Below are 27268 nucleotides of genomic sequence, written 5' to 3' on the forward strand. Positions count from 1 at the left end.
ACATGCTTACATCAGCAGCAACCTGTCTGATGGTGATTCGGTAGTTTTCCTGAACCATTTTCTTTATTATTCCACAGTGTTGTCAGTAATGCAAATTCTTTGATCTACCTTTTTCAGAAATAAAAACGCGCTGAGCACTCAAAAATATGTATAACCTTTTTGACTGTTAACAATAAACTAAATACTCAAAACAGCTGAAAATGCAAACATACATCAGGAATCTGTGTAATAACAGAATAACAAAAAATTGAGAACTGGATGTGTAACACCCACAAAAATTTAAAAAAATTCCCATTATTTTTGATATCATCGTGTATGTAACACCTGTGTTGATATTTTGCCAGAGTGTGGTAAGTATTGCTTTCTGTTGTTTAGAATGTTAAAACAATGTGTCCACTTTTTTGTAGATTTTAAATGGTAATATTTCCAACAATTTCCCACAATTTTAGATTTTTAAAAATCTTTCACAGAGTATTTTAAACTTCTTACCTCTTCGGAATTTATGCTTCAAATACTTGTTGTACAAATGTTTGATAATTTCCAATTCTTTTGCACAGGGTTACACGAAATCAATTGATATCTGGTCTGTCGGCTGCATCTTAGCAGAAATGCTATCAAACAGGCCCATTTTCCCTGGAAAACACTATCTAGATCAGCTTAATCACATCCTGGGAGTTTTGGGATCACCAACACATGAAGACCTTGAATGTATCATAAATGAAAAAGCTCGCAGTTACCTCCAGTCATTGCCATTTAAGCCAAAAGTTCCATGGACAAAGTTATTCCCTACAGCTGATCCCAAAGCACTAGACTTGCTGGACAAAATGTTGACATTTAATCCACACAATCGGATAGTAGTTGAAGATGCTTTGGCGCATCCATATCTTGAACAGTACTATGATCCAGCTGATGAGGTAGGTACAGTTTTTTTCATTTAGTGTACTACCAAAAAGAAAGAGAAAGAGAGAGAGAGAGAGAGAGAGAGAGGTGTGTGTGTGTGTGTGTGTGTGTGTGTGTGTGTGTGTGTGTGTGAGAGAGAGAGAGAGAGCGAGAGCGAGAGACCATAACCTAAGTAGTATGGTATGGTAGGCTGCATGATATTACAAATTGTGTGGTTTGGTCATTTTACAAGAAGTCATCATCTGCAGCTGAAGACTGAAAAATTATTTCTGCCTCCTCTAAGGTTCAGCATGTATTTTGTATTTGTGTGTGAAACTTGTTAAAACTAAACTCTTATGTGATGTAAAGCACGGGGAAAAGGTGTGAGAATGCTTGTAAATTGAAAGCAAAATTTAAAAACATACTTTATCAGCCATTTGTTTAATAAATTATCTGATTTTCTAGATTCAGGAATACAAAATTTCTTTTATATATGTGACATGTAGCAGTACTATGCCTAAACAGGCACATCTTCTAAGAAACACAGAATATCAAGAGATCCAGTGGAAGTTATAGGTCATACATCTGGGTACATTTTCTAATTTTGTGTAAGATACCTTTGTCAACCACAGATCAGTCATCAACCCATATTGAGTAGTGGTTTCATAATGTGGAAGAGAATCAGAAAATATGACAAGATAATAATGTCTTAATTTTTGTATTCTTCTATTCACTCCAATGACAGTTAGGAGACAAATATGGTACAGAAAGTTGTGATGGAATGTTAAATAATTTAGCAGTAAAGGTAACAGCTCACCAAACAGTAGAGGCATGAAATTTGTCAACATAACTGTGATCTGGGAGCTGGATGGTTAGCTGAATAGTGTGCACTGCAGTTGAAGTGATTCTCACAAGTTTCACAGGATGCTGCCCAAGTCCCATATGACCAGTTGGTCGGGTTTGGTAATGTGTGTGCTTAACAAATATGAGAAGGAAAATGTATTTTTCCGTACGTTTTCCTTCTCACCTTTGTTATGCACACTTATTACTGGCCCGATCGGTGTGTTCACACGAGACTTCAGTGACACACTGTAGCAGTCAGCACAAATGTTTACAGTGCAGCACATGCATCTAACCATTGGACTGTTGGTACACTGTTAATGATGACTCTGCGCCTCTACTGGCTGGTGAGATATTATCTTTGCAGATACAGCATGTCTTGTGCAGGGCCAGCTGGTGTCAAAGATCGTATGTAGACCAAAAGTTTTGTTTGAATCGCTCTGATGGTTTCAGTGACTCCATACAAAAGAGAGTCCTACTCCTAAATTGTTTACAAGATTTGATGTGGGAGAGAGACGCATTGCCAAAGTTGAGTACACAAATGTTTAAATGTACTGGGTTAACTGTCTTAGCAGTTCATAACAAAAAGAAAGAGTTTTGGTTTTACTTCATTTTGTAGTTCTTGTTAAGAGACTGTTCTGGAGTTTGCGTTTCTAGTGTATTTAGTTGTCATTGTAAAGAGACAGAAATTCAGAACAGAAACTTCATGTTGTATTTGCGTGTTGTATTTGCATGTTGATTTACATAAGACGATCCATCAGATATTTGACTCACTGCTTGTACTCGTTAAATTGGACATCTGACATCTTTGTGGCAAAAACTACTTTTACTTGAGATCATTATTCTTATTGAATCAAATTTGGAGGTGGCGCAGTGGTTAGCACACCGGACTCTCATTCGGGAGGACGACGGTTCAATCCCGCGTCCGGCCATCCTGATTTAGGTTTTCCGCGATTTCCCTAAACCACTCCAGGCAAATGCTGGGATGGTTCCTTTGAAAGGGCATGGCCGACTTCCTTCCCCTTCCTTCCCTAATCCGATGAGACCGATGACCTCGCTGTTTGGTCTCTTTTCCCCAAACAATCCAATCAAATTTGATCTTAAAGTTTTGAGGGTAAGGTCAGTCCTCTGTGTCAGACTGACTGCTGATATTAGACCATGTCTGATGTACATCACGTGACCCTCCTGTTTTTGTTTGTTAATGAAAGCTTGTTGGAGCAGGCGGGGTAATACATGGTGTACATAAAGTCCAGGAACACAATTATTTATTGCACAAGAACTAAACATTGTACAGATGTCATACATCGACTGTGGCGATCGCTTCCCATATTCTCTCCTGGAGCTCTGCTACATCACTTGGTAGAGGTGGTTCATACATCAGATTTTTAATGTGTCCCCACAGAAAAAAAATCACATGGAGTGAGATCGGTTCTCTTCTGTAGCACAGCCGGTCCATCGATGCGTCAGTGCTGACTGTCGGCAAATTACCTAACTATACTGTGGCGGTATATGTGGGGGGGGGGGGGGGAAGACAACTTTCAGGGTTTTTCTTCAAAATGACATATGTATGATATCTGTACAATGTTTGGTTCTTGTGCAATAAATAATTTAAAGTTTACCCAGACTTTATGTACACCCTGTATTTGTATTCATGGTTGCTGTGTATTACAGTAAGACTTCATTGTCTCTGTTTCTCAATGAAAATAGAATAGAAGGTAAGTGGTTGGGCTGAAACTGCCACCTGTAGTGGCAGTTCCATTACAATCTAAGTTTCTGATAATGATATTTCCCAGGGACTGTTTACATCCTGCATTGCTTTAGATCCAATGTCTAGTATGCAGAGACTTCATTCATTCATTCATTTATTAATAGTGTTATGGTATGGACTCCTACAGTTTCTCTTTGGACAGGATGGTATTAAGTGACAACAGGACCAAGACTAAACAAGTTGATGAATATTTGGTGTGTTGATAAGTTGGTACATGTCCCTTTTGTTGGGACACAGGGTGTTTCTTAGGAAATGCAGGATGTCTTTCAGATGATCAGTACTTGGCATTAACTCTGACTGGTAACCCCAGACAGAAATAATGTATAGACAAACAGACGTGACATAATTTAATTATTTGTTATATTGCTACTAATCGCATTCTGTTTAAGAACCCAATATGTAGAAGCTTGTTGTTATAGGTGTGCACAAAACATGTTGTTTATCTTCATGTGTCCCACAGAGGCTGTATTGTGCGAATCTTCAAGTGGTGAGGTTCTGTATACTGGATCCTCGTCCACATCAACTGTTTGTTTTTGCTACCCTAATGTGATCTTCAGTCCAAAGAGGAGTTTGCTGTAACTCTTAATATTCACGTCAGTAAATGCTTCGCAAGTCTTTTCATCGCTGCATAACTATTGCAACCCACATCCATTTGAGCCTGCTTATTGTAGTTAAGTTTTGGTCTCTCTCTCTATGGTTTTTACTGCCTATATTGCCATCCATTACCAAATTGACTAGTCTTTGATGCCTCGAGACGTGTCGTATCACCTTTTCCCTTCTTTTAGTCAATTTGTGCTAGAAATGTTTTTCACAGTTTGATTCAGTATCTATTCATTAGTTATCTAATCTTCAGCATTCTTCTACATTACCAAATTTCAAAAGCACCTCTCTCTTTCAGTCTGTACTGTGTGCTGCCCAAATTTCACTTCTGTAGAAGGCTGGACTCCAGAGAGATACTTTCAGAAAATACTTTCTAACACCAAAATTTATCTTTTCTTTCTAGTTTAATTTTATTATTCCTTAATTTTAGAGATCATACAGAGTTCTGGGCTATTTTGAGTCAGACACAAAAGAAGACCAAAAATGCACCTGATGATCCTTCCAAACCTTCCACTTCAATCTGTTACTTGGCTAGATTTTACTTGTGTTTATTATTTTTTCCCCTTTAGTCTTCTCTCCATGTGAAGTAAGGTCTCAGTGACTGTCATGAAGTTTTTTTACTCGTAAACAAGGCAGTTGATTTGTCTTGACAAGAAAAAAGCAGACACAAACCAAATCCAATTTTAGAATGTAAACGATGTCAAACAGCTGTACAGAGCATTTTTTTAAAATGAAACATTCCAAGTTTGAAATTTTGTAGTGTTTAATTTCTCTCATCAATGAATTTTGGAGCCACTGTGTAGGGCACCTTTATTTTGTGTGTTCAGTGTTTGCCTGCTCACTGTTTTTCGGCCTAGGATTCCCGTAATACTTATAAATAAAAATTGGCATGTTTCAGAAAAGTATATGATACTATTAAGATAATTCTACTTTTCAGCCTGTTGCAGAAGAACCATTCCGATTTTCTATGGAACTTGATGACTTGCCGAAAGAAACACTGAAAGAATACATATTTGAGGAAACAGCTTTGTTCAAACAGAGGATGGCTCAGGAACAGAATATGTAGTGCAGTCATAAATATGTAAAGCACTCATGTATGTACCAAACCTCCAAGCATTTCTTTTTTCACTGCATTGTAATTACAGAAATATTGAAAAACCTTACATAAAGCCATTCAGTACAAAATATGTAGAACTTCAGTATCTTCATGTGAATTTTGTCTACAGATGAGTAATATCTTACAGTACACTGTTTAATTATTTTATACACAAGTAAAGTGTAACTTCTATTAAGTAATAGATTAGCTTAAATTAATTTTATGTGTAATTACAATTCCAGTGTTTTCACACAGTAATCGATAATGTCTACAAAATATCATTTATGAATGAATAAGCTATGTGAATGTCATCCCTCCTGCAGTTTTGTGGTTGTAAAGATAGCTTGTGAGAGTGGTTTTTGAAAATATCTTTTTGTATATTATTTCGTTTCAGTAGCCAGAATTTTTTTATCAGAAGTAATTGAATTATGTTGTAGATTTAGTTAATCAGCCTGAAACTTCAGAACTTTTTTATATTTGCCATTTCAAAAAACTAATACTTTGAGCTAGGGTTGTTGGGAAATACCATGTGGGAGGTGAAATGTATAGCACTGGTGGCACACACACACACAAAATTGAGAGACTTGTAACTTCAGTAACTAATATTTCCTTCCTCGGAGAGGAGAGAGGGATAAGTTGGAGAATGTTCAAAGGAAGGCCAGATCACAAAGAGCCTGGAGTGATAGGGACCCATCAGTGGTAAGGATGACAGTAAACAAAGATGAAGGGGAAGGTGTCCTGGGGTGGGGGGGGGTGGGGGTGGGGTGGGGGAGAAGTCCAAAGAAGGTGTGTGTGTGTGTGTGTGTGTGTGTGTGTGTGTGTGTGTGTGTGTGTGTGTGTGTGTGTGTGTGTGTGTGTAAAAGAGGGGAGGAGATGTTTTAACACATGTTAAGTCCATGAAGTGTTGGGAAGCAAGAATATGTTTGGGATGCAAATTTCCGTCTTTGGAATTCAGGGAAATTAGTATTGAGTGGGAGGATTCAAGTAGCCTCTGTGGTATAGCAGGCACTCAGGTCGCTTCGAGTCATACTGTAGAGCATATTCAGCAGCTGGCTGACCATTCTTCTGTGACCATTCATGCGGTCGGCTGGTTCAGTGATGGACATGCCTGTATAAAATGCTGTGCATTGGATACAGCTCAGCTGATTAACCAACATGCATGATTTCCGTGCTTTTGATTATTGTGGGACTTACCAGTGATGGGGGCAGGAGGGCAGTGAATGGGAGCATGGGGCAAGTTTTGCAGGGGGGCAATTCTAAAGGTGAGAACCTTGGGATAGGGGTAAAGATCTGCAAATGACATAAGGTTTGACTACGATGTTACGCATGCTAAGAGAGCAAGGCAAGGTGACAGAAAGTGATGTAGGGAGGATACTGGGAAGAGACGATTCGTATCAGTGCTTGGCTTTCAAAAGATGTCATTACCACTTGCCAGTTAAAAAGTATTAGCTTAGGTTTAGTCACAGACAGTATATTCTTTATAGTACAAGAGTACTACAGTATCCTACTGGCACATTTGTGTGATATATCTTAAAGTGTAACACATGCAAAAAGATCAACATTATATTTGGAAGTTTAGCTTCTCTTGCAGCTTATTAACCTTAGAGACCAACATTATACTTGAAAGCTTTTCTTTTCTTATTGTAGCACTATGTATATCAATTTAAACCATTAACTTTTCTTGTTTCTGTGTCCGCACTACTCAAGTGATGGTGTTGCTAATTGGCTGAGTACGTCATGTGTCCTATGCTGTGAATATCCGCTGTCATCGGCTGGCAAGATCACGTGACATGAGCTATGACTGGCTTACAAAAGCACATCACAATCTCAATTTCAATGCTTGTGAAAGTAACATGCGGTTTTTGATGGAATTAGAATTTATACTTTCGTAATACGAAAATATGCAGGCTACATGTTGCTTCACAACAAAGATCTTTCCAAACCCCACCCTCATTTTATTTTCTAAAGTGCTGGGAAATTCTACGCCTGTGTATAAAACCATAACCATTCAAAAGATCGATAAGTTTTACAGTTTCGACGGAAAATATACTGTCACTTTACACGGAAAAAGTATATTTCCACCCAGGAGGAAGTGTACTTTTAGTCGGGAAATCCGGGAATTTGTTTTCCTTGTCCACGTTTACACCCGGTGAGGGGAGGGTCTCAACTAAAGGCTTCATCGACTCTATGACGGACTTGGCTGCAGATTTCTAGACCTGTGTTATCATCTGGGGATTTGTAGGACTCACCTTGATAGGTCAGGTGTCCACTACATAAAGGAAGCAGCTACTCTGGTGACAGAGTACTTGTGGAGTGTACACAAAGGATTTTTAGGCTAGGTGGTAGTTTGAGGTGCTCCGATGAACACTCACCAGTCGATTCACAGCAAGGGAAGTCAAACGTCTTCAGAATAAAGACACTTTGACTGTCACCATTTTATCAGTAAACTGTCAAAGTATTTGTAATCAAGTTCACGAATTTACTATCTTCCAGGAAGGTTCTTGCATTCAAATTATTCTTGGGACTGAGAGCTGGCTGAAACCCAAAGTCGAAATCTCTGAGATATTTAGCGAGTCATCGAGTGTATATCGGAAAGACAGATTAGGGCCCATAGGAGGGGGAGTTTTCATTGCACTTGACAAAAATATTGTCTCTGTTGAGATCGAAATTCAGTGTGACAGTGAAGTTGTCTGGTCGCATATAGCAGAATCTGAGTTATAACAGAATCTGAGTTAATTGTTGGATGTTTTCGCCAGCCACATGATTCTGCTGTGGCAGTTCTAGAGTCATTCAAGAAAAGTCTATGGTCAATAGTATGTAAATAACCACATCATGCAATACTAGTTGGATGCGAGTTTAACCTGCCAGTTATAGACTGTGGCATGTCTATAGATTCATTGGAGGGGGGGGGGGGGGGGGGGTGCTACAGACAGAAAGTCGTGTGAAATACTTTTGAACATAATTTTCTGAAAATTGTCTTGAGCAGGTAGCTTGGCAGCCCACATGCAATGGAAATATCTTAGCCCATGTAGCTACAAATAGACTGGACCTTATCGAAAATTTCGGTATAGAAACGGGGATTGGTGATCATGATGTATAGCCACTATGATTACAAAAGTTAATAAATCAGTCAAGAAGGCTAGGAGAGTGTTTCAGCTAGATAGAGCAGATAAGCGGTTATTAACACCTCACTTAGACAGTGAATTAGCATCACTTAGTTTCAGTAAGATGGATGTAGCAGAATTATGGGCAAGGTTTAATCAGATTATAAATTGTGGTCTGGAGATTTACCATGCCTAGTAAGTGGATAAAGGATGGAAAAGACCCACCATAGTTTAATAACAAAATTGGCAAGAGGCTGAGGAAGCAGAGATTGTTGCACTCTAGGTTCAAAAGGGGACACACAAATGATGACAGTGAAGGTTAGTAGAGATCTGTGCGCCTGTGAAAAGATCTGTGCACGAAACCTACAACTACTACCACATTTACACCTTAGCAAAAGATCTGGCAGAGAACCCAAGAAAATTCTGGTCGTATGTAGAATCGCTAAGTGGTTCTAAGGCTTCCATTCAGTCCCTTGTTGACCAGCCTGGTGTTTCAGTTTAAGATAACAAAACGAAGGCTGAGGTTTTAAATTTCACATTCAACAAATCATTCACACAGGAGAACCATACAGACATACCGTCATTTGACCATTGGACAGACTCCTGTATGGATGACATAGAAATTAATATACCTGGCATAGAGAAACGACTTAAAGATTTGAAAGCAAATAAATCGCCAGGTCCGGATGGAACCCCAGTTTGATTTTACAAAGAGTACTCTACGGCATTGGCCCCTTACCTAGCTTTCATGTGTCATGAATTTGTTGCCCACCACAAAGTCCCAGGCCACTGGAAAAAAGCGTAGGTGGCTCCAGTGTATAAGAAAGGTAAAAGAATGGACCCGCAAAATTACAATTACTATCCCTAATTTCTGTCTGCTGTAGAATCCTTGAACACTTCATCAGTTCAAATATAATAAACTTTTTTGAGGCTAAGAAGCTTATGTCCATGAATCAACAGGGCTTTAGAAAGAATCGTTCATGAAAAACTCAGCTTGCCCTTTTCTCTACTGATACGCTTAGAACTATGGGTGAAGGGCAACAGGCAGATTCCATATTTATAGATTTATGGAAAGCATTTGGCATGGTGCCCCATTGCTGGCTCTTAACAAACATACGAGCATTTGAAATAAATTCACATATATGTGAGTTGCTCAAACACTTCTTAAATAATAGAACCCAATATGTTGTCCTTGTGACAGGTGTTCATCAGAGACAAGGGTATTGTCAAGAGTGCCCCAGGAAGATGTAATAGGACCGCTGTTGTTCTCTACATACATTAATGATTTGCCGGACAGGGTGGGCAGCAGTCTCTGATTGTTTGCTGATGATGCCATGGTGTATGGGAAGGTGTTGAAGTTGAGTGAGTGTAGGAAGGTACAAGACAACTTGGACAAAATTTACAGTTGGTGTGATGAATGGCAGCTAGCCCTAAATGTAGAAAAATGTAAGTTAATGTGGATGAGTAGGAAGGACAAACCTGTAATGTTTGGATACACTATTACTAATGCCATGCTTGACACATTCAAGTCATTTAAATATCTGGGCGTATCATTGCAAAGAGATATGAGGTGGAATAAGCACGTGAGAACAGTGTTCGGTAAGGGAAATGGTAGACATCAGTTTATACTTTTGTGTACTGCTTGAGTGTTTGGGATCCATGCCAGGTCGGATTGAAGGGACACATGTAAGCAATTCAGAGGTGGGCTGCTAGATTTGTTACCCGTAGGTTCAAACAAAATGTAGGTGGTAGGGAGATGCTTCAGGAACTCAAATGGGAAGCCCTGGAGGGACGGTGACATTCTTTTCAAGAAACACTGTTGAGAAAGTTAAGAGTACTGGCATTTGAAGCTGACTGCTAAACGATTATACTGCCACCAACATACATTGCGCGTAAGGACCACAAAATTAAAAAAACACGAAATTAGGGCTCATACGGAGGCCTACAGACAGTCATTTTTCCCTTGCTCTATTTGCAAGTGGAACAGAAGGGAAATGGCAAGTAGTGGTACAGGGTACCCTCCACCACGCACTGTATGGTGGCTTGCGGACTATCTACGTAGATGTAGATACACACAGTTCTTCTGTGTATCTTCTCTCTCTCCTCGATCATGAAGATCCCAGACTAAGAAGTAATACTCGAGTTATTTGAGGGTGTTGCACACTATCTCCTTCGTAAATGGACAACACTTTCTGGGGATTCTTCCAGTGAATTTCAGTCTGGCATCTGCTGTTCCTATGATTAACTTTTTGTGATAATTCCAGCTTAAACCACTATGTACATATATTCCCAGACATGTACTGTGACTGTTTCAAGTGACTGTTCAACAATTGCAGTGAAACAATAAATAATCTATCCACCTAGATGTACTGCCCATACCCACATTGTGTTGATTCTGTGCTGCAGGTCATCCTGCATTCGGTACAGTGTTCTAGGAGGCTGACTTCTTTATTTATGATGACATCATGTGCAAATAGCTTTTTGTGGCTTCTGACATTATCCACTAGTTTGTTTATGTATTTTGTGAACGGTAGTGCTCCTACAACAATCTCTTTGAGTAAGTGTGAAGATACTTTTATGTGTGAATATGGCGTGTGGGAGATCAGCTTGTGAAGTAGGTTTTTGGGGTAGTGCCTTACTGAATAGCATAGGTTTGTCTGTTACTGCTGATCAGCCATCTGTGGTTGGCTTGACTGCATTTTAGTGTGGAAGGGTTTGCAGCTATGAAAATGGAATTTGTTTCTGTAGGTGGTAGGTTTTTTGTGGATTGGTGACATTATGGAGCCATTAATGGGGTTGAGGTCAATGCTCAGAAAATTCGAATGCTGAGCTGAAAAGGGCAAGGTGAAATGAATTGGAGAAATGGTATTAAGGTGATGGAGGAATAAGGGTAGTGCCTTGCTCTTGGGTCCATATCATGAATGTAGCAAGAGTGAACCACGCAAGAGCCTTAGGATCTTGGGAGAATAGAAACAATTTCTCAAGGTGAAATTTGCATTTTAATGTGTCATGTGGGTGTCAGTGACTGTCCCGCAAATTTCTTTTTATATCTTTATTTTGAGTGAATAGTATTTATTAGTAAAGATATAGTTGGCGACAGGTGGGAGTGAATTTAAAGTCAGTAGGACATTGAGAGTTGGGAGTGTTGGTAGTAGAGAAGTGAGTCAGCAGCTTTGTAGCAAAGACCTGTAGAATTCAGATGAAACAGTTGGAGAGAATAAATAATCGAGAAATAGTCACTATAGACAAGGCTTTAATTTGCTGTTATTTCTATTTTTAACAAAAAAAGTTGTACTGGGCTTTCAAGGAACCAGTGTAGTGTAAGTCCATATATGTTTAATATGTAATCTTGCTGGCTGCTGTAAAGAGTGTTGACTATTGAACACTTAAAGTAATATTTTTCATAGATGCCATTCTGAGTGTTATTCGTATAGAGAACGAACACTCAGTGTGCGGACATTTGTATATCATAGGAAATGAAAAAATTGTTCTGAATGAAGTACATGTCCAAGGCTTAAAATACTCCCCATGGCCTGTTGGAATCGTAATCGTACATGTGTGTATTTTAAAAAAGTCTCCTCTGCCTCTTCCCCCAGTAACAAGTAGTTTTCCTTACTCTGGAAGGGTATCTTAGTATGCAGTGCCATTTGTATATTAAAAGGTGTTGATACATTATCCAACAACTGATCAGCACTTTATTGTATTTGAAGAGCTGTGGATGGGGACGTCACATGAAATTTCTCAAAGCAGTGTGAGTGCACTCATCTTCATCCACAGAGACAAACCAGTAGGAATTGTTTGCCTCAGTGTCATTGTTTTAGTAATGATGTGTTCAGTTGTTAGGCTAAGACTATAAGGCATGTAAACTGTTGTATTTATATTAGCACTTTTATTTTCTTTGCAGCTTTGCACAAGCGAAGTGTTTGCTCCACTACATGACCATCACATGTTTCCGGTCGCCTGTGTTCATTATTCTTGTACCATGCTTTGGTATGGGGAAACACAGGAGATAAATGGAGGAGACATATCCTTTTTGCCAGATGTTAAATGGTTCTGCTGGTAATAAATATTCATGTTATTATTGTACAGGACTCAGTAGTATATTTTGGTCATTTGTGTCCTTCTATCTGTGATTTATGTAATTTGATCCTGCCCTCCATCTTTAAACTTATTACATAAATGTATTTTACATTTAGAGTTATGAAAGTAAGTCGTCATCATCACAGATTCATCAAGTCAATTTAAAAAGTGTTAAAATATTTCAAACAGCTCATTACAAGTACATAAATTGCATCTTGATAATTTGTATTCTTCAAACAGTTAACTATACATAATTATTGCTTGTTTCATTCTAGTTTAATGCACAACTAATATTGGACAAATTTGACTTTTAATCAGTGTCACTAAAAAGTGATGGTGACACTGTATTTTTATGAGATGCAGTTTGTATTTGGAGTTTTCAGCTTCCATAACTTCCCGTATTTGAACTTGTACCCTGATTGGCTAAAAATCTTTATTTTTATTACCAGTTGAAAAGAAACTTGTGCTCTTCCTATGTGTTGTTTAATTGTGAGAATCAGGGATTGGAGGTTAAGCAATGTGTATTTATTATACATAAAGTGGAAAAGTATCCTAAATCACGATTTCAGTATTTTAAATGTGAAGACTACTGAATATGATTTTTCTTTGTCATTGGTCATATTTTCCTCTACATCATAATCATCATCCATCATCTACATATAAAACAAACACACACACACACACACACACACACACACACACACACACACACACATACACATTCGCTCTCGCACACTATTTACTTCTATATATCTCTGTATCTATTAGTGTTTTTGTCTTATCTTATTCATCTAAATGTCTATTCAGAATAATTTTATGTATGCAACTTGTTGCAAAAGACAGAACTGAAGCCTTCGGCTGTATTGGAGAGTAATGCAAACATACATGGATGTATGGCGTGTGATGAGAAGACTAACTGGGAAGCTGGTGCAGCACAGTGAAACACACACTCGCAGTTTCAGTTCTATAGTGGATGAACTGAGTAACTCTACAGTGCTGAGACGAAGTCAGTGTGCTGCCAGCCCAGTTGCAGTATGTGTGTGCATTACACATATGTATTTCAAGAATTATGTGTGCGACAGAGTGATATACAACCAAAAATTGTGAAATTATGTGGCCTAAATACTTTTGGAATTTTCTTCAGATAGTTATTTTAGTGTTGAAAGACAGTTTAGCTATGTTAGGTTAGCAGACCGTGATAGTTCTTTGAATTTTAGATAAACATTTAACTAAATTGCAGAATAATTTTTTGATTCATTACAATATGTCTCAAGGCGACAGTGAGAAGGATGCCATATTATTTTTACAGCTTACCTTGTCATTTAAGAAAAAATTGTTGTTCCATTTTATCTACTGTAAACCTATGAGTGTTTTGGCATTTAGTGTACGTGGAGATAGGTGATATTTATGAAGCTTTTTGCGCAAAAATACCATGCTAGTTAGTTAAACTAGTAGGTACAAATTTGTTGTATGTAGTGTTCTGTTATATTTTTCACACTGTTAATACTGTATTTATGTCAGTAGATTATCACACAGACTGTTTGTGAAATATTGAGTAAGGAACGTTATAAAAAACCATAGTCACAGTTGATGTCCTGGTCTGTGAAGTATTTGCTGCTTAAATAAATTAGTGTCTTGGTTTTGCAGTGAATATGAAAATTTTGTTATGTCTTGAATAAAAACTTTCATGTGCACTACATTCAGTCCTATTTTGAACAATTACTTTCGTGTATTCATCGTAGGAACACAACATTCACTAAATGTTCACATAGATACAAACTCCTATTATGTGTTTGTGCTTCTGCTTTTTTCCAGCTAGAAGCAGTGAATCTTCATGTAAGATTTCAACTAGTGGTGGGTTATGAGTTACTCCTTTTGTTCTCTCTTGGAACTTAATTATGTGTTGATGGAGTGGCCTTAAAATCTCTGTGTAATTGGTGGAGTGGCCTTAAGACTTATTCATTGGGTCATAATTAAAAACACTTTTATTTCTGGGCTTTTGAGCTCGTAAAGAGAGAGTTTCATCTCCACCTAGAGCTGTCATTGAACAACATTGTTTTGTACTTTGAAATTTAATTAATTATTATTGTATTCAAATGTATAATTTTTGATGAATAATATATACACTGACTGAATAAAAATAAAATGCTGTGTAATCATAATGCCTTTTAAACTCTGCTAACTACGTTTAGGTAGTGAAAATATAGGAAGGCCAAAATTAAGTCAGTCATCATAAAATGAGCCTTATGGATTACTTAGTTTGCAGTGAGGATAATTATTCTGTGGATGGATGTTTCTGTTAGAAGTCTCCCATTGCTTTTACAAGAAGGTACAGTGTTTTGTAATAACAAGTCTTACTCACATAAATATGAATGGAATACATCAAACATCAGTCACTTTTACCTCCATGTCTGGTGCTGTGATATGTGTGATGTGACATGTATGTACTGGTTAAGAAATCATTCAGATAAAACTATTTTGTACCATTTGTACATTGGTATGTATTCATACTTTACTTTAGTGTGTATAATATATCTTATTGGTGAGCATGGTGTTTTTGCGTATGTTGTCACGATTGTTGTTGTATTAAATTATTAAGAACTGTCTGTTTCTGCAGTGCAGTGGTTTTACTGGTTATCATTCATTTTAGTGAAAAATTTACCATTTCCTCAGTAAATACAGTATTACCATTATCATGATGATTATTATTACTATTATTATACTCATCAAATTGTTGTGCTAAAAATAAAAGCTTTGTTAGCAATGTTAACTCATTCATTTAAACATGTGCCAATCCTGAAGTAATATGTTCTCAGATTTTCAAAGCTACAACAATTTTGATTCTGGGCCAATACTTCATGTTCTTCTATAATCATCAAAAACCCGAGTTTCTTGCTGTGGATGTGATTCAAGGTGAATGTCAATTTAGAGTTATGTGAAAGCCCATAGCAAGTTGATATGTACAAGTGGCAGCACAAAAAGATGTAGTTGCTGAAATCTGAATACTGATGATGTTATGCAGGAGCCAATTGCATTACAGAGTCTACACTACTGCTCATAAAAATAAAGGACACTTGGTGATGGTGAGTGTAGTTGAGGGCAGTATGCCTTGTTGACACTCATCATGAAACACACCCTCTAAAAATCACAAGAAAGTCCTGCAGCCATGAGGTAGAGTCGGGGATGGAAGAAAAGTGAAATACCTGAATATCACAGAATGTAGTATAGTGACTTTGTAGTTTGTTGGCATAGTCAGCAGACTGATAACTGTTGCTGTGCAGTTGCTTATTTTGTTGTTGTATTGTTTTAATTTGTTTAATCTGCAGTAATCACAAAATCAACGGAAAGAGTATTTCACAACTCTTAATAATATTTTATCATCTTTCGTAAGCACACAGCATATGGTTTGTGTACCATTTTATATACCATCCAGAGGCCCTTCACTTTAGTGGCGATCTGTATTTTCTCAGAAGGAAGACCAAAAAGTTAGTAATAAATTTCTCCATTTTCAGCCAGCTGCTCCTGTTCAGGTAGGGTGACATTTTATATGTCATTGAGTGAGTGTTCTGGGCATGGGGGTGAGGCCAGTTCCCTCACATTGTCTGGTTCATCTCCGCCCACACAGGGTGAGTATGGCCGAGGCCTGGTACAAGAAGAGGCCATTTGAAAAGAAAAGTTCCAGTCTGTTCTGCAAACCATCCTGCATCGCAGCTGACATGTATTGGAGACTCATCCTGATGAAAACAGATTAATCATGCATGATGTAGTTCTTTGGTGTAGTTCTTGCACTGATAGGATCCTAACGTTACCCATAAAATGAGTGGACTGTGCAGTATCAAGTTGGCCATCTATCCTCTGAAGCATCCCAAATTTATGGAATCACATCAGCCTCCAGGCTGCCAGACACAGTGCCACTGTGAAATGACTGATGTATTTGGGCTTGAAACAGACACCATGCAGCCTGTATACCCATACTGGACCATCTTTCACTGTAGAAAATACTGATTTATTGGAAAATATTACGGTCCACTAGATAGAGATAATCCTCACAGGGCACTGCTCAGTAGAGTTTGTGATCATTATGAAGCTTCCTCTCGATGGCCACACATTAACCAGGTAGGCTGGTGCCCGAACTGTGTCAGCTGATGTGGGAAACAAAGTAGGATATTTCAACTGCATGACATTTAAAAAAGGATTTTGCAGTGATTCCTTTAATTGTTTATTTTCCTGGACTTGAGTTGCTACATCCCAGTGGCCACACACACCATCTGGATTCTCCAGTAACACAATATCATTTTATCTATTATTGTGCAATGGCGAAGCCTCTGATGCCATAAAATTCTCTTCACACACAAGAGCAATGACCTGGTTATGAATAGCCTGTCTCAATAAGGCGGCAGCTCCCACTCCAGCACCACCACAGGAGTGAACAGCATTTGTTTGTGAATTTGTTTATGAGCATCTAACAACTGGATGGTTTTAACAATGATGTTTTAAAGTGCTCCATGTGAATGATGAATCCCTGAAATCACAAAAAGTGTTAGTTATGCAGGCTTCAATCGTTAAGCATCTCATCAGTGTAAAGAATTTTAAAAGAAGTTGTTTTCTGATATGTTAACAAGAGAGTTTTTAGTTCAAAGAAGTGACATAGGTGCTGCACAAACTGCATCCCGTATAAAGATTCACGATACAAGAGGTGGAGGTAGTTTAACAGTGTATTACCTTGATGAAACATGGGTCAATTAGAATCATTCCAGGAAGATCTGCTGGAAAATGAGTGATGATACTGGCAGTTTTAAAGTTTTCATAGGAATAGGTTCTCGGATAATTATTCTGCATGCTGACGCTTCTTCTGGTTTTGTTTCTGAGAGTAAACTTGTATTTTGTGTTTCTTAAAACAGCAGTGACTACCATTCGGAAATGAACGCTGTGAGTTTGGTGATGTGATTTACAATTATTGTCATACCTTGTTTCGCAGTCGGTCATTACCAGTTATAATTCAACTGTTACAGAGAAAACACCAAGTACAAACACCAGAAAAGCAGATATTTTTCCCTGGCTTAAAAATAAAAATATTAAGCACAGTATAAACCAAACTCGTGCCGATCTCGTGCAGTTTGTTAATTTATTCAAGTCACGTGACAGAACGTACAAACTTGACTTCTTTGTACATGAATGGGCTCACACAGTTTTGCATTTGCCCACTTGCCACTCAGTTTAGCCCCACTGAATTAATTTGGGCAAAGGATAAGGCTATGTGGGAGAAAAAATAGTTAAAGATAACATTCACTGAATCGCTTGTGCATGAGGCAGTAAGCAACATCCCACCTGTAGCATGGGCACAGTCTGTGCAGCATGCTGAAAAGGTTCAGAAAGAATAATCTGACAGGGAAGTGATGATGGAAATAAGCCTTAAACCTATCATCGTAAATTTACAATCAGATTTTTCGGAAACATATTCAAGTAGAAGTGACGGTGGTATTGCGATGTAGACTTTGGACAAAAGTAAATAATGTTTCTTAGTTTTAAAGACTTGTGGTTTAAAAAATGTGTTTGTCAACATATCAGTTGCGTACATAATAATTTGAATTTCCTAGCCTTTTTGATTAGGACTTCGTATCCTTTGAATTATGCAGGCTATAATGTTCAACATATTGGCCAAGGAAAACTTAAGCTTCTCCTACCACGTTGTATGCTCTAATAAAACGTGAGAATGCAACTGGATAAATTCGTCAATTCCACATGTAAACCTCTGTCATTTTTTAGGCACGAACTGAATAAGGCCCTAAAATGACAGTAATTGTTACTTGTCGAGATATCGGCGGTTTTCGATGTTATCGGTCATCGTTCCCTGGAGTTATTAGCAGATGATGGTTAATTGTTTGCTTGTTCAATGGATTTTAAAAAATCTATTGCGTAGAAGCAATTGTCAAGCAAATATGATGATTTTCGGTTTGTGCTTGAAGTTAATTTAAATTGTGTATTAAATTTTTACTTGTAATACAGTTCAAATCACAAATAAATGATAATTGTTGCTGGCAGTTTCAATGTTTTTGTTGTTAGACAATTGTCATTTTGAGAAAAATTGCGCTTCATATCTTCACAAAGCTGTGTCAGCTGTTCTCGTCTCCCGACTTCGCACAGAGAAAATCTGTGGAACAGTGGACGCAGTGTCGTCAAGACTTGAGCTAATATTTCTCTCATGACGACTGATCGAAATTGGTTTTAATACTTACTATTCCCCTCATAGCTCTGAATGTATAATACGATGTACCATAGGCAAAGGAACCTGACTGTTGACTGCAGTTACACAGTTCGGCAACGTGAACTTTGTTTGCCTGCTCTCTACTTCCGTGGATGTGCAGTTCTCATTCCTTCACTGTTCCGCCTCTATGCACTGAAGCACTGCCACGTGACGCGAGCTGTAGTATTTGATGATGAGGATGGGACTACCGTGTCCATATTGCATTGTCTGGACACTTTGTCCCGCTTGGTAGAGGTGGTGCAGTAAATGGGCTTTAACCTGTCAACTGAAATTATTGTCGGGACTTCTCCAATGTCTGACAGAAACTGTTTGTCACCATGAGTCAGATTGTATCCCCTGATCCATAGTGATATGGAAAGGGAGCCTGAAACAGGCAATCCACCCTCAGAAAAGGTGGTAGCTATTGTCTCTGCTGTAATATCTGCCATGGCAAAAACCTCTGGCCAGCGTGCAGCTCAATTAACTGCAGTAAATCAGTAGATTAACCCCTCAGAAGGTTGTAGATGCCCTTTTATATTCAAATGCACACAATTAAGTGGTAGAAGTGTACAGAGTGGCACATGAACGTGTTGGGTTATTTTATTCTGCTGTCAGGCAGTGCTTTGACACACAAGTCTTGCAATCTGCTCCCAAATTCTGCCACCCAAAAGCTCTTTCGACCAATTTGATAGTACCGCATACCCTTGGATGTAACAGTTGATTTAATAAAATGAGGGCTTGTTGGCGATAACCAGTCGTCACAAAAGGGTGTACTCTTTGTGTTGCTGCATCGCATATATCCCAGTGTTTGCTGTCAATAGACTGGAATGTTGTGCTAAAATCTCTTGTAACTCTGGATTTAGCTGTTGGGGTGCTGCAAGTGCTTCATAATCCACAGCACTTGTGATCTCAAAGATATAAGTCTTGAGTTGCCCAATTTAATCTAACTGATGGAGCAGGCATGCGAAACATTGTCAGGCCTGTGTTGAAATGTGTACGCAAGAGGCTGTTTGTCAGTAACCCTGAACTGTTGCCCCTCGAGTGTGTGTCGAAACATTTTAGAGGCATACATAGTGTCAATTCACCATCATATGTGGACAGCTTCTTGCTAAAGATTGCCAGTACTGCATCCAGTGCTGTTGCAGAAGTGTCGACTGTGAGTGTAAGAGGTCTTGCAGAACTGGATGTGCCTATAGTGTGGCATCTGGGATAGTGGATTTAGTTTAGCAAAATCTTCCAGTGCTTCATCAGGCACTCGACTCTGTCACAAGATTTATGCCCCTCTCATAGGAACTCGTTTAATGAAGCCACTTAGAGGGCACGATTCTGAACAAAGCACCGATAAAAAATATGTGACTTACAGGAACCGACATAACTCACATATTGGCACTGGCTGTGAGTAATTGATTGTTGACTTCTTCTATGGAGGCCATATTCTATGGGCATTAATGGTGCAGCCCAGGTACCGTACCTCTATTGCTCCAAAAACACACTTTGTCACATTTGTGAGCAAGCCATAAAGACATAAAGACAGTCGAAAAGTTGGTGTAAATTTTATAGATAATCAGCCACTGGACTAGACATAATTAACACAGGGTTGATGTAAACAAAGCAGAATTCAATATTGCGAGTCACTTCATCCATAAATCTTTGAATATTTTGCGCAGCATTACATAGGCCAAATGGCATCCTGGTGAATTCAAAAGTCCAGATGATGGACTTGTGGCTGTTGTGGGTATGTCTTCTGGTGTGTCTTAACACTATGCTGTGTGTGATCACCTAGTTCTTTTGTCCACAGCTAGTTTTCTGATCTCTTCATTTCTGACTGCACCATGCACTTGATAACTGTATTTTTAAGTGCTGTATACCACTATGTAGCTGGTGGCGTGTCTAGAATGCCTTGCACTTTGGTCGTCTTCTCATTTAGTGCTGCAACAATGTAACAGTATTTGGTCTTGTCGGCAGTAATGTGATTGCACAAACTGGCTCTCCAACTGCGCATACCAAAGCACCAAATTTTGTTGCCAGAGTGGAAGTGGCTTCACTGCAATGCAGCTGGACTACCATGCTTCCCGGCTCCTCATCTGTGGGTGTTGATGTTGCCATTGGCAAAGTCTAGTATTCTGTGTAAATCATGTTGGAAATATGTGACCCATCTGGTACAGGTTAATGTTGTAGCACGAGGGGTTTATGCACATGCTGTAGCCAACGCAGTTGTTTAAAAGTCATCAGGCAATGCAGTTGAGTCACGATTGCATCGCATGACAGGGTTGTGTCTTACTAAATGTGTTGCATCCAGTGCGGTTATCTTACAATCATCTTAGAGTCACCAAGATGTTAGAGACACCAGTAAATGTTGGGTCTTATAACAAGATACTTATTTCAAACATTTAACAAGATGTAACATACAGGAAAGTGAATAAACGATATCTCCAGATATTCCCAGAAAAATAAAACTAATTTGTTTCACCAAAACATTAGTGTGTTGTATGCCTAGAAGATGTGGAAAATCTGAAGTGATAGATGTTCTGTACCTCCATGAAAGCTGTGTACCATCAAATGGGGTGATTTCAGACGGTTTTGCCATTATTTTGATTGTAACTTTCATTTATATTGTTAGGTTAAAGTGATTGTTGTGGAAGTAGTAGGGTATATGTGTAACGAATAAAATATCCCAGAACTAGGTGTATGTGTAGGTATATTTATCTGAGGCAGGTAAAGTGTCTGAAGTCACCCTATGAATTGGGGTGATTTCGGACACATGTGGTTTTTAAATCTCTGTCCAAAGTTACAGTATATAGAGGGCGAATTCGGACAGCGACTGCCTCTTTTAATTCTACATGCTTTTAATTTCATTTTGGTGACATTTACACATTTTACGGTAGCCCTTTTTTATGAATAAGTGATATGGAATGATATAATGAATTTTATATATTACAAGTAAGTTTTTATTTTGCAAGAATTTAAATAAAATCTTTTACAGTTCTTAACTGAAATATTAGAAATTAGACAGAAACAAACAAAGTAATTTAACTAAAAGGTCAAAATAATTTTTCTCACTCATCATTCTAAATTAAGTTGCAAACGCTTTAAATAAACGATTGTCTTCGAGTCTAAAGCACATATTCTCGAAAAATGAACATTCCTCTCTTCTCAACTGGTGTGGGAAGTATTCTCGAAATTTACAATTTTTGTATTGTGTCTTCATTGAGGACATTAGGAAACACACATATGTTTTTACAGTTCTCGTGTGGGCACAAGAATTTCACACTTAACTTCCGTAGCACCAACATTCGTGGCCACTCCAACATACTGCCTTGTTTGCTCCTTGTTTCCACATTTATATTTGTACTCTGCAACAAGAAAAGCCTCTTCTTTCAGCAGTAAAACTCCATTGGATGATGTGTCGTTTTCATTCACTACTGCTAGAAGCACTGTCACTTGCTTCAACACTGTTTTCGTTTCCTTGAAAATCTCGGCCAGTGATTGATTTTGCAGGTTGAATGTCTAGTTTGTGGTGGCGGCAGGAGCTACCAAGCTTATTTGGAGGATAACGAATTTTTTTGAGCATTTCTTCAAAAGTGGAAGACCATGCGTCTGCGTTGCTTTGCTGGCTCTCCTCATTATCAGGCAATTTTTGTAAGACATGATCTGGATCAAAAGGGATTAGGCAAGTGGCGCGAAATCCACCCTTTATGTTTTCCTTGGAGTTTGCTGAAATCTTAGTCGGTGTCTGCTTCAGAAGAGATGGGAAGGCATCCTTGGAAATGGTCCCATGAGTGTGTTTCTTCCAATCAGTTAATACAGCTCGCCATGCTGCTTTCATTGGCTTGAAGAAGCTTACATTGAGCGCTTGGAGGAGGTGCGTGCTATTGGGGCGAAGGAGAATGAATGAAATATTGTTCCGCTCACACCTTCAATAACACGTAGAGATACGTGACTGGATAAGTTGTTTCCAATCATGACTGTTGGCCCATTCTGCCTCTTCAAATAGGGCAAAGCGATTGTAAGAACCAGTCTTCAAATACTGGCAGGTCAAACCATCCACTTTCGTTCCACTAGCTGCCATAAATATTGATTTTGATGAGTCCATCACTTTTTCAGCATGCTTACTCCCTCGTTTCGTAATTATCTGCTGCATGCCTGGATCATCTGACATGTTGGTTTCACCATGGTTGATCATGTTGCTAGGTGGGAGATTTTCCAGCTTTGCCTTGATATTGGAGAAAAACTTCTTAACAGTCTCTTTGTTCACTTCTGCACAAGCTCGTTTAATATTTTCACTTAAGCGAAGGGAAAGATCTTCTGACTGTTGTTTGAGGAATAAATGCACCCATTCTTCTCCTGGCAAATTATTACGAAATTTCTTCTCTTTTTGACCAGATTTATCACGGTAGCCTTTAACTAAATATCTAATATCCAATTTAGTGAAGGGAAATCCCCAATGTGCAGTCCTCAAGATACCTTGCTTCAACATTTCTTCTTCTTTATTTAGCACTGGCTGTCCTCCCATTTTTTTCGGATGTGCTTCCTGCACTTTATTTTGTATGGTTGATTTAGGAATACCATACAGATCACACGCTTTTCTGCATGATAATTTACCACTCTGAATATCACGAACAGCTTTATCTAAAAGTTCCGGGTCATAATTACACCATACTGTAGCACCTCTCCTGCTGTTATACGTTCTTGGCATTGTCCGAAATCATACAGTACACAGTACACAGTTTTACAAAAACCGTCGTTATTTTATAACCTTGCATGAGAAACTCGACAAACTTGTACAGAAATTCTCACAATGCTGTTAGCTACTGAGCACGTCATCAATTACGGTTACAATAACTTCTCGCTTGGCATAACAATAGACACTTTACAATAATGCGTGGCTTTTTAACACTGAGAGTGTTCGTCAATTATTCACCTAGGGAAATGATTGACGCAAAATAAAAGTTGTGGAAAGCGATAAATGCAATCTTGTGCTTAAAATAACTGGCGCATAGATGTTAAAATAAGTAACTCTTTGTTTCTATGCAGTGGCAAAGAGCAAATAAGCCATACTGTCCAAATTCGTCCCGGTGTCCGAAATCACCCCGTTTGACTGTAACCACAGGGAAGAGAAGTTAAATATCAGGGACTATAGACTTTATCACTTTCGTGCAGGTTAACATGAAAAAAAAAATCAGTTGCATTTGTAAGAGTTGGATACGAAGTCAAAAATATTGAAACAAATACTTTTTGTATTACTCAAAACCTAGAAGCATGTGCTTGTGAGTTGTTACTGGAGAATGTTTCTCTGATAATTGTAGCAGTTGACAAATCCCCTCTAGTACGCTTTAAGCTATTTATGAGGAATCTAGATGCATTATTGAGCTACCTGTAAGATAAGAAGAAACAGTACCTTCTGGAGATTTCATTGTAGATTTCTTAAAAGATATGGACAGGAAAAATGAACTTGAATTAATATTAGGATGTTTCAGTCTAATTTCAGTAGTCAGTTTTCCAACTTGTTAGCAGCAAAATAGGACAACACTGTTGATAACCTTTTTAGAGACAGTGGTCAGCTGAAAAAATTAATATATAACCAGTTGCTAATGGACCATCTGATCATGATTCACAATTAATGGAAATAAACAGTATGCCAGCTTACAACCCTGAGGCAAGTTCATACAAAGCAGTGAGACTTCTTAATGAAAACAGGATACAGTGTTTTAAGAGCAAGCTAAAAGGTGTGATTTGGGATGAGGTATATGTAGAAAGAGATGCTAATGTCAAATTCATTTTATTCCATTGCAAATTAATGTCAATATTTCAATGCTGCTGCTTTCCCAAAAAATTATCCAGAAGGTCCAATAAAAAGCAAATAAGCTGTGGATAACTGAGGTAGTTAATTCTCCTGTAAGAAAAAAAAAAGAGGGAAATTTGTTGTATTTTAAGGAAAATCATTAAAATATCCTAACAGAAGTAAATAATGCAGATAATAAGACAAACTATATGGGACATTATCAGATGGGAAAATGGACAACCAGTCAGCTACGTGATTCCGTAACAATTAAACTAAATGACATTGTTGTGACTGGTACGTCACAAGTTGCAAGTGCTTTTAACAATTGCTATATAAACATAGCAGCAAATATAGGATTAATTGGTTCAGTTAAATAAGCTAAAGCATATATTAAAAACGTCATTGTGTAAGACATTAAGAAACTAGAAGCAGCAGCAATGTGCTTTATTGAAATTAACACAGTTATAAAAATTCTAAGAAACAGATGCTCGTATGGGGTTGATGTATTTTCAAACAGGATTCTGAAAAGCTGTTCCAACTTAACCAAGTAGCGTTTTTAGCAATACATTCAGTACATTATTGGCACAGGGAATTCTTATAGAAGATTAAAATATGCATTTGTTAAACCACTGCATAAGAAAGGCGAAAGACAGATTTATTGTCCCATTTCCTTACTTACATCTTTTTCCAAAACATTCAAAAAAAGTAATGTGCTCATGAGTTTACTTAGCATCTCACAGTTTGGATTCTAGAAAGGTTTGCTCCACTGAGAATGTTGTTTATACATTCACTCATCAAACAGTCCAAGCATTAAATAATAAAATATCGCCGGTTAGTATTTTTTTATTTTTCCAAGGTGTTTGATAGTGTAGATTGTGTTACCCTTATAGAACAACTCAAGTTATGCACAGCTGGTTTGACTCGTACTTAAAGAGCAAAATTCAAACGGTTGCACCAAATAATTCAATAATTGGTGTTATATTTATAGACGTCGTGTAGATATCTATTCAAGGAGCTAGGCATTTAACCGCGCTATCTCAATACATATATTCAGTTATGAAATTTCATCATAAATAATCCATCACAATTTGAAAACAACAGTGATGTCCATACCTACAATACTAGATGGAACTCATGACAGCAACTCCATTGACAACACAAATCCTGTACTGAACAGTTTGAACATAATTTCTGTAAAGTTTGGTACCCATTGTTGTTGTTGTTGTTGTTGTTGTTGTTGTCGTCATCTTCTTCAGTCCTGAGACTGGTTTGATGCAGCTCTCCATGCTACTCTATCCTGTGCAAGCTTCATCATCTCCCAGTACTTATTGCAACCTACATCCTTCTGAATCTGCTTAGTGTATTGGTCTCCCTCTACGATTTTTACGCTCCACGCTGCCATCACATGGTAAATTTGTGATCCCTTGATGCCTCAGAACATGTCCTACCAACCGGTCCCTTCTTCTTGTCAAGTTGTGCCACAAACTCCTCTTCTCCCCAATTCTATTCAATACCTCCTCATTAGTTATGTGATCAACCCATCTAATCTTCAGCATTCTTCTGTAGCACCACATTTCGAAAGCTTCTATTCTCTTCTTGTCCAAACTATGTATCGTCCATGTTTCACTTCCATACATGGCTACACTCCATACAAATACTTTCAGAAACGACTTCCTGACACTTAAATCTGTATTTGATGTTAACAAATTTCTCTTCTTCAGAAATGCTTTCCTTGCCATTGCCAGTCTACATTTTATATCCTCTCTACTTTGACCATCATCAGTTATTTTGCTTCCCAAATAGCAAAACTCCTTTACTACTTTAAGTGTCTGATTTCCTAATCTAATTCCCTCAGCATCACCCGACTTAATTCGACTACATTCCATTATCCTCGTTTTGCTTTTGTTGATGTTCATCTTATATCCTCCTTTCAAGACACTGTCCATTCCGTTCAACTGCTCTTCCAAGTCCTTTGCTGTCTCTGACAGAATTACAATGTCATCGGCGAACCTCAAAGTTTTTATTTCTTCTCCATGGACTTTAATACCTACTCCAAATTTTTGTTTTGTTTCCTTTACTGCGTGTTCAATATACAGATTGAATAACATCAGGGACAGGCTACAACCCTGTCTCACTCCCTTCCCAACCGCTGCTTCCCTTTCATGCCTCTCGACTCTTATAACTGCCATCTGGTTTCTGTACAAATTGTAAATAGCCTTTCGCTCCCTGTATTTTACCCCTGCCACCTTTCGAATTTGAAAGAGAGTATTCCAGTCAACATTATCAAAAGCTTTCTCTAAGTCCACAAATGCTAGAAATGTAGGTTTGCCTTTCCTTAACCTATTTTCTAAGATAAGTCGTAGGGTCAGTATTGCCTCACGTGTTCCAACATTTCTGTGGAATCCAAACTGATCTTCTCCAAGGTCGGCTTCTACCAGTTTTTCCATTCATCTGTAAAGAATTCGCGTTAGTATTTTACAGCTGTGGCATATTAAACTGATAGTTCAGTAATTTTCACATCTGTCAACACCTGCTTTCTTTGGGATTGGAATTATTATATTCTTCTTGAAGTCTGAGGGTATTTCGCCTGTCTCGTACATCTTGCTTACCAGATGGTAGAGTTTTGTCAGGACTGGCTCTCCCAAGGCCGTCAGTAGTTCCAATGGAATGTTGTCTACTCCTGGGGCCTTGTTTCAACTCAGGTCTTTCAGTGCTCTGTCAAACTCTTTACACAGTATCGTATCTCCCATTTCATCTACATCCTCTTCCATTTCCATAATATTGTCCTCAAGTACATCGCCCTTGTATAGACCCTCTATATACTCCTTCCACCTTTCTGCTTTCCGTTCTTTGCTTAGAATTGGGTTTCCATCTG

General features: G+C 38.2%; 1 protein-coding gene across 1 annotated transcript in view; it reads left to right on the plus strand.

The window, feature by feature from the left end:
* The window catches only part of LOC126093646 (mitogen-activated protein kinase 1), a 376433-nt gene extending 361319 nt beyond the window's left edge, over window positions 1-15114 (plus strand). The window contains exons 6-8 of the mRNA XM_049908735.1: window positions 558-914; window positions 5025-5181; window positions 12192-15114. Coding sequence (XP_049764692.1) covers window positions 558-914; window positions 5025-5153 — 486 coding nt within the window. The 3' untranslated portion in view covers window positions 5154-5181; window positions 12192-15114. The remainder of the gene's footprint in view (window positions 1-557; window positions 915-5024; window positions 5182-12191) is intronic.
* The last annotated feature ends 12154 nt before the right edge of the window (window positions 15115-27268 follow it).

Source organism: Schistocerca cancellata, chromosome 1 (genome assembly GCF_023864275.1).
Source record: "Schistocerca cancellata isolate TAMUIC-IGC-003103 chromosome 1, iqSchCanc2.1, whole genome shotgun sequence".
NCBI classification, from domain to species: Eukaryota; Metazoa; Arthropoda; class Insecta; order Orthoptera; family Acrididae; genus Schistocerca; species Schistocerca cancellata.